Source organism: Athene cunicularia, assembly GCF_003259725.1.
Source record: "Athene cunicularia isolate RWA chromosome 7 unlocalized genomic scaffold, athCun1 chr7_part1, whole genome shotgun sequence".
NCBI classification, from domain to species: Eukaryota; Metazoa; Chordata; class Aves; order Strigiformes; family Strigidae; genus Athene; species Athene cunicularia.
In genome coordinates, this window is record NW_020799107.1 from 29,686,217 (window position 1) to 29,695,575 (window position 9,359).

Genomic DNA, 9,359 nt, shown 5'->3' on the forward strand with positions numbered 1-9,359 from the left:
GGGGGGGGGGGGGGGGGGGGGGGGGGGGGGGGGGGGGGGGGGGGGGGGGGGGGGGGGGGGGGGGGGGGGGGGGGGGGGGGGGCGGCAACCCTCATGGTTTTTGGTCCCAGAATATTAAAGCATTGTATCTGCAAGTCTCCAATATGTAGTCTCCAACACAATGCTTCACATAGCTAATGCACCAAGACTCTCCCTTCTGCATCAGGAATACCACCACCACTTGCCCATGGCTACCTCCTGCTTCATGCTGGCAGGCCCAGCAGCCTTCTGCAGGGTTCATACAGGCTCCGGGCAGCAGCCAGGGACCACAGTAATACACCTGATAAACAGTAAGCTTGATTTTTGTAACTAAACCTATACAGAGATACTCCTGACTTAAAATGGACTTTAAAAAAGCAATAGCCCAGACAAAAAAGGTAGGTTACAAAAATTAATAAAAGTTGATAAAAAACTTCAGTTCTCCAAATGCACAATCTAACATTAAAATTTTTTTTTTCTAGATTTACTTTTGCAAAGATTAGTCTTTATTCAGACTGATCAGATCTATTCTACCACTGCCACCTGAAGTAAATATTTCAATTACATAGGAAAAAGGAGACTGTGGGCAAGCTAGATTTCACAAGTATACAGTTTCCACAAGCAGTTCATACAGGGAAAGTGTGTCTGACTAATGTATGATTCACAGGGGAATGGGGCACACCCTGTCTTCTTCAGAGCAGCAATCACTGCCACTACAGAAAAAAATCCTGATATTATAGACATCATAAGGCAGAATCAATACCAGATCACAGTTTTTCAGTAAACCACAGCTTCTCTCCCTTACTATATAGCACTGAAGAGTAGCAGGAGGGACTTCCATGGAGACAGGCAGGCACATGTCATTTAATGAGACATGAACTCAGCTTTCTCACACTGAATTTGGGGCACTCAGCAGTAAGAGAACAAGGCACTGTACAGATGAGTATAAAAGTATAAGCAGATTCCTATTAAAATCTGTAACACCGAACTGACTTGCAAAATCCCAGAGGTGAAAACCTGAATTCAACTCTGACCATTCAGATGTCTTCCTTTATTTCTCCATGTTCAGCTACTTGAAGTGTTTCTGTAGACCTATTAGCTCATTTTAAGTAGAAGGAAAAAAACCAAACACAGGAAAAAAAAACTGTTGGAGAATCACGACCTTCAGATTTACTTTGGAAAATACACTACAAAGTATCCAAAAGCAGTCCACAGTCTCCATATGTGTAGGTATATAGAGAACCATAAACACGCACACAACCCCCATGCTATCTATTGATAAACATATAAGGTGTTGATATACCCCATCCCTGCAACATCTTCTCCAAAAGGCAGTGGGGTCTCACACAACACCCTCTGGGCCTATGCAGATATAATGATGTGACAAACAAAACATATTTTTTTTGTAGGGGACATTCATATCACAAATGGGGTAGGGGTAACAACTGATGAAGGTCCCTTCTAAGTCAAGTCTACCAATCCACATCTTAACTATCAGTGGAGAAATCTCTAGAATCCACCTCAAACTCAGTCTGAAATCATAAAGCAGCTCTCTACTGATCTGCCTGACAGATCTCTAGAAGAACTGCCAAAGGGCTCTCCACAATGTTCTCAACAGCACTAATGGGATTTCTCATGTGTGCTCTCTCACCTAGAATAGATGTTTCTGAGGCTGTGACATGAAAGCAATGTCACTTGAAGGTTACTCATGTGTTAGTCATGCAGACAATTTTAAAGCCAAAAGGAAACAGCACTTAGGTAAGAACTTCTAATGAGAATGTCATTAACAGAACCTCGTCTGCAAACCACAAACCATGACCATGCACCTTTGCTCCACTTCTTTCCTGTCCACAACAAATGTCATGCTATATATGTTCTCCCAAGTTACACACCCTAGTTCTACCACAACTGCAATTTTAACAAAAGAGTGAAGAATAGTGCGACAAATGCTTCATGAGCAATGCACTTGCTTAGCTGCTCAGAGAGGTACAACAGAAATGGGGTGTGCCAAGATAAGTTGTATCCTTGTCATTTTGCTGGCAGCTCCAAAGACTCGAGTTAGCCAAGCACTAACAGAAAAGAGCACTAGAGGACAGATGTCACCTGATCTTCAACTTCTGTAGAACAAATCCAGGTTACAGCCTACCCCTCAGCTACTTCTAACGACCCAGACTAAAAGCAATTTCATGCATAGGACAACTTTTCTTTAAATGCACACATGAATGAGATATACCTCCAACACTGGCCCCACCGGAAAGATGCAATGAAACATTAAAAACAAACATACGGAAAATTAAACCACTTTTCTGCAAGGAGGGAGGAGTAACAAGAGTGGGAGTGACAAACTTGAAACTCTCTGGAAAGAAACTCAGGATTAGGCTGAAATCAAAATGGTCTCCTGATTTACCTTCAAGATGCATAAAGCTAGAAAAACAAATATATTTAGAAAGGTATTTATTCAGAGGGCATTTTTTTGTTGGTTTTGTTCATCACATTGCTGTCTCTTCATGACTGTTCTAAATTAGTCCACCATCTGAGCCACAGCAATCTTTCTGTGCTAGCTCTTACCCAAAGTGCAACACATGCATTGCCCTGTATCTCACCTTGCAAGTGTAATGGGCTTCCCAAGCACAGTAACCTGTACAGCATACATGTTAGCTAGTGTGTTTAAGGCCTCAAATTCTGCCTTGGTGTATACTACAGCTTGTTCACCAAGTCCCATCCAGAAGCCATCCAAGCGGTCATGCTACAAGCAAGTCTAGCATTCAACGATGGGATTAGGCTTTACACAAAGTTAAACTGCATTTATCCTCAGGCAGCGGGAGATGTGTACTCCATAGCCTCTTCCATCTAAATGGGTTTAGAGCCAAAGAATTTAACTGAGAAAAAGGCTGTATGGGGCCATTTCTTTGGATCAACCAAGAGCAACGAGAAACTCTAGAAACAGACAGGGACCTCAATTATGTGAAACAAAGAACAGTGAAGAATCTTATGAAGTTTGTTGCTTTTGCACAGGAATCACCTTCATTATCATGGTCTGCAAACAATCTCACCATTTCAGTCCAACCTCATAACCTCACTTCTATCAAGACACCACAGCAGTAAATTCCCCATCTATACTACTTGAACACCAGCAAGGACCATTATAATATCTGTACATGAATCTGTTTGCTAAAATAAACTTTGTTTATGCAGATCTCCATCATAGCTTGATACTTTGCTGCATAACAAATTTTACTGAGCAACAATTAAAAAGATTTCCCAAAAGAGGACTTCAATATTTCAATTAATGAAATTTCAAGCATTACTTATATCTTTAAATTACTATTAAGTAAATAACATTATTATGAATGACTCAAGATAAAAGATGCAAACCCAATTTCATAGTTAGACAGCAGGCCACTGTGTGAAGGCATGCAGGATAGTGCAGATGCAACTTAAATTCGCTGAAGCATGTAAATTCTTTGTTGCAGGTGTGCATACAGCAGCAAAATAAATTGCTGGCTAAGTTACCTTAACTCTAGGAAAATTGTAATTAAGTGAGCAGGTTGTAGAAGGCACTACAGAAAAACTCAGAAAGTGGGGAGTTGCTAAGGAGAACACACACACACGGCAGTATCTTCAAACGGGCATGAAGTTAATCAAATGGCAAAACCTCCAAGTTTTTAAACAGAATGGAAAGGGATTCTGGTCTTCAATCCCCAAGCTCCTTACAGATGATCTGTCCATCAAAGACTTCATCAAAAAGGGCTTAATATCCTTCCCTGTTATAACATAGATACAGTGTTTTTACAGTCTGATGTCTTCAGATAACAAAACCACTTTAAAAAGAACTGAAAAACTTCTGGAACACTGATGAGCCCTTACCCTTCATACATAGAGCCTCATGTTACTGAAAAGCCTGAACAAGCCTTCATTTTTATTTGTTGCTTTGCTCCTACCATCATTCTTGTACACCAGATGAGACTGAAAAGCCTAGGGAACATTCATTTTTCAAATTCCCATAATGTGAAATAATGAGAAAATGATGATGAAAGAGTAAAGCCATCCTGCCCCTTTAAGAAAGGTCCCAAGTTTAGAATCGGGTGCAAACTGGTTAAGCAGCAGCAGAAATCCCTGAAGGAACTCATTATATTAGGAAAATGGGACTTGTATTAATAAATTAGTTTACTATCTCTTTTCAAATGTCCTTGATAAAACACAAGATAGTAAAAGAGTTTGAACTGAGTCATGCCTTTCATATTTTTGTCTTCAGCTTATATATATATATATATATATATAAGCTCTGACTAATTGTATTTTTAAATAGCAACTGCTTCCATCAAGTTTTGAAACACCTGTTGATGAAAAATGCTTTAATTAATCAATAACGAAAGCCAAAGAACTAACTCCATAAATGGAAAAGCATGCAAGAATATAATTGCTCTCAGGTAAACAATCTTGTTAAACTGTAGGGGAAACAACACATCAAAAGGATGGTAAAAGGGGGTATTTCAAAGACATATGGGAACCCTAGACACCAAAGATGTTACAAATCTGGCAGTCTACAACCTTGGCGTTGGAATTAACTGCATCACTGTGTATATGAAACTATTTTCTTGCAATATTTCCCCCCTAAATATCAGCCCATTCAAACAAGAACTTTCACCCTGACAACAAATACTTCTTCACCACATACTGTAATTGTCACAGTAAAACAAACCATAAGCAAATTGGTGTGCAATTTAAAAATCGAGCTCAAAAGCAGCCTGAAAGAGAAATGCTTCTAACAAACACTTATTCCCCAAATCAAGGGGAAAAAAACTCTAAAAAAGGCTAACATCTTTAAAAGCATCTATGATTTTGTATAGAATATTTATCCAGTGCTACCTTTTATCAGCAGCTAGCTACACCTACTACTCAAAGCACAGACATGACTGTAATGCTCACTAGTAAAAACTAGCTGAAATGGGTAGTGAAAAAACAGTCATGGACACAAATAGTCAGAGCGGAACCCTCCAGGTGCGTGACTAAGGGGAACAGAGGCGGCAGCAGCGTGTGTCACACAGCATTCAGAATAAAGTCACATGCATCGTAATAAGATTCTGCAGGCGACAGTTTTTACGCCAGACCAGAGAACAGAGAAAGCTACCGTGTTGTGCAGGTTCTAATTTTACTAACATCTGGATGGAGTAGAAGAGAAGCTACTTTCAAATTTTCTCTATGTTTACTTGCTTCAAAACTAAAAAATAAACAAACAACCGTATTGACAGTTTGACTCTGGAAAAGTTCTCTTCTCCTTAAAGTAAACAGGAAGATAAGGTACACTTACTACCAGAAGACTCAAGCTTATGACTGAGTCAGGAAAAGTGCACTTGAAAACCAGCCCATATTTAAGTATTTAAAACAAAATCCAATTCAGGCATTCTGATGATATTACCACTCGATTTGTAATACTAGCCCATTTTATTTATATTTGTAAAATCCATTCCAAATATTTAATGCTGACATGTACTTTACCACAGAAAATAAAGTTAGCTTTCCTTTGACTACGTTTTCCTCAAAATAAGAAGAGCAAACAGCTTTGGATATTATCTTTGTATAATGAAAGTAGTTTGTGTTGGCAAAAACAGAATGCTCTCTTTTTACTTACTGGTTCCTTTGAGACTCCTAGACTAATTCATTTTAACAAGTGGCTTAACAGTGCCTCTGTGTTACACCACACCCACACAACACTAACCTATGCTGCTATGTTTTTTTAATTATGTTTAATTTTTATGTAAGTTTTCTGAGCATCTTCCACACCCTGACTACTCCATGTGATATTCCAAATAATGAGGAGAGAATGCCCCAGAAGTTTGGAAGTCTGCATGACTAATTACTTAATAGTACAAATTACTTATTATAAGGGGGAAATTAACTTGGCAACTTTCTACATCATTTGCCCAAAATAAACTAACATTATACAGACATTTATCAGGAAGAAAAAAAAAAAAAACAAAAAAAAAAACAACAAGGTATTAACTATACATGCTTTTCAACAGATAAAACAAGGAGGAATTAATTCAATTAACAAACATCATTTCCAAGTAAATAAAACCTGCACTTGAAACGAAATAGGCAAAATCTGAGTATAGCCAATATAAACCTGACTTTACTTGGAAATTTTTCCAAACAAATTCAATACAGTAGCTAAAACTGTACAGTTATTGCACATCAAAAAGAAGCTGAGCATCTCTGCTTACTATTTGCACAATTTCAGCACTTGAGAGCTCCAGCTTTGAACCAATAGCTACTATGCCATTGCCCCAGTCACACCAATCTGAGCAGAGGGTAAGATGAAACCAAACAAACAGAGCAGGTACAAGAGCAAAGGCACTGCACTCACTGCAAGCACTGCAGGCACTCTCAGCACGCTTCCAGTCTACCCAGCACAATGGTTACCACTTCAGCATTTCAGTAGGTAGCCAAAAGTTTTCCATCAAGAACAGGCTTGCATTAAAACACCAGTTTATATATTTATCATGTTACACCATACTTCTAGTAAAAAATATTTTCCAATTAGAAACATTTGTCTTATAGAAAAAAGTGCTTCACTATGCTTGGAACAAAAATCTTACCACTGAATTTTATTTAATATAAAAAGCAGGTCTCATTTAATAATATCACAGAGATTCTGAAGTCTGACTGCAAATACGCAAGCAGTCATATTGTGAAAGTTCTTGCAAATGATAAAGAGCATGATAAATATAAGGCAAGTCATGACAAATAAAGTGCCAATACTGAAAAAATAGATCGGATATAGTATCAGCTAAAGAATTAAAATTTTGATTCATTCGTTGATAGCAGAGTACCATCAAAATAAAGTATCAATAGACAACCTCCTGTCTGCATCTTGCTCTCTACAGACTGAGAATGTCAAAACACATCCTGTGCACAGCTGCAAACACTTGCAATGACCACAAGAGAATAATAGAGAAAGAGGAAACCCCCAGAAAAAAAACCCACACAACTAAAATTTATCTAGTTTTTCCAAGTCTAGTCTTAAAAATGCAAACTCATGATCAGAACAAAAAGAAAAAATAATAGAATTATGTTACACCCTACATGAAGGTAGTGAATGAAATTATGACTTTTTCAATTTTAGATATAATCCTCCTTGACAACTGATTAAAAAAAAAAAAAACAAAGTAATATATCAGCACTAGCATTTGGAAAGGACAGATGCTTCATTTTGGTGGTTAAAATAATCCTGCCATGGACCCTAGTAAGTTTGCAAATTGGTATTTTTATGTATCTACCCGAGGATGATTTTTGTTAGATTGGTACACCTGAATATATTTTAGTTCAGTGATTAAAACAACCCAAAAACTAAAAGGTAAAGCAATAGAGATTCCTTTTCCTACACAGAGCTAAAAAAACTTGTGAATTTCATTAGGGACAAACTGAAATATGTTTTTAGTTATTTTACCTTTGAATTTAACATTTTATCCTTAAAGTCTTTAAATAAAGAATGTTTGCCCAAAATTAAAGAAAAAGTTTGAAATCATCAAAGCCTTTGTGCATTTCCTAAAGTCTGCAATGATGAAATGAAGTGCTGAAACTCTTAAATTGCATGATCTAGAAAACAAACTGCAAAGTTGCTTATATGTTCCTATAATAGAGGAGATGGATTATTACCCAGGAATTTGTACAGTTTTTCTGAGCTCCTAGAAACTGTATTTTGAACTAATGTAGACAAACAGATGTCCATCAGATTCATGCAATCAACATGATTTTTGAGCAAAACGTTCAAGCCAGGTACTAAACAACAATAAAGAAACAAGAAAGAAGGGAACCTGCCCTGTCCCACAACCTCCCTTCACTGACAGGGCCATAGTCTGGTGTCAGTGACTGTGCAAGCTTCCCATGCACACATGAGCAGGAGCTCTGCTGTACACAGAAGGTGGCTCATTTATCATTAGCTTGACAGATTCAGTCCATGGATGCAAGTGGTTTTGACCTGTACTCAGAAGTGCCCCCCTCCCAATACATATACACATACAGTAAATGGGATGCGGCGAAAAGAAAAACAGAAACAGGAGGACTGGAAGGTACCATGCATCATGGATGGCTTCTGACACACATTCAAATAAGATATAAACAGATTCCTATGATAGAATTTCAAAATGTGTACGTATAAGAATATATTCCTAAATTAATTGCTATTATTCCTAATTATGTTGCACACTGTGCATTTAGTGTTACAGACTGTGATGTATCAGGATCATTTAAGAGACACCACAGGTCATTATGGGTCTTCAGAACCTATTTGCAATTATTCAGAAAAAAAAAAAATAATTAAACCACAATTCTCAATCTAGTACAACTCCTTTTTCCACATTAAGGATGAAGCATTCCCCCTTCTTCCCTAACCACTTCAGCTACTGGCAAGCAAAAGACACTCTTAAAATCCTTGAAGAATTTTTCCATATTCCATAAAGGAATTATTTTGTTCATGCTTTCCATACTGAAAAATTACTTCTGGGATGACACAACAGAGAAAATTCATCGCAAAAGAGAACATTTTCATGAACACTGGAACCCACAAAAGGTCATGACAAGATACCCAATTGAAATACTAACTGCAAGAACACCACAGTGCTGAAATACTTAGACTAGATAGAAATCATAATTTGAAAAAAATCTGTGGAAATGTCATCTCTGGAACATTAAGAAAGAATCATCATTTCAAGGTCTAGTATAAGATACTAAAAAAAGTTGCAAAGCAAACAAAATAGAGGCTGTTACTTCCCCTTACCTTGTTTTTATAGAACTGGATTTCTCATCTTGCATATCTTTGCTGTCTATTGAACATTAGCAGCTTTTCATGGATCTTGTACTCATTTACACTACCAGGTCAAAACCCAGAAAAGAAACTAAACAATGTAATCCTGTCATAACTTAGTACATTGGAAGACACTCAACCCATAAATACTTTAAGAGCATGAAGCTATAGAGGTGCTGCCTGAAGAATAACCTAAGTAGGGTTTGTAGAGAAGTCCCCCAATGCAAAGCTCACCCCACTGTGCATGTTACCTGAGCACCAGCCAACTTGAGCTACTCTGAAGGTTTCATGGGCCCAAGTCTATCCTTCCTTCATTTACAGCAGAACTGGTTATTGAAATTGAGCAGCCCAGAAACTCTCAGATATATATCACTGTTCCAAAGAACAACTTGCAACTTCACCTCGAGAAAGCTTGAAAAATTGAGGCTGCTCAGGATTTCCAGACTCTCAGCTCAGAGGGAACCCACTGTCATGAGGTATCGAGGGACTCTTGCGCTCCCACCACAAACAGCAAGTCTCTCCAGACAACCCCAAC

The 9,359-nt window shown here is 38.0% G+C and overlaps 1 protein-coding gene across 1 annotated transcript in view; it reads right to left on the reverse strand.

Moving 5' to 3' along the window:
* ACTR3 (ARP3 actin related protein 3 homolog) overlaps positions 1–8,847 on the reverse strand; it is a 26,090-nt gene extending 17,243 nt beyond the window's left edge. Inside the window, exon 1 of the mRNA XM_026852729.1 lies at positions 8,798–8,847. Coding sequence (XP_026708530.1) covers positions 8,798–8,832 — 35 coding nt within the window. The 5' untranslated portion in view covers positions 8,833–8,847. The remainder of the gene's footprint in view (positions 1–8,797) is intronic.
* Positions 8,848–9,359: the final 512 nt, after the last annotated feature.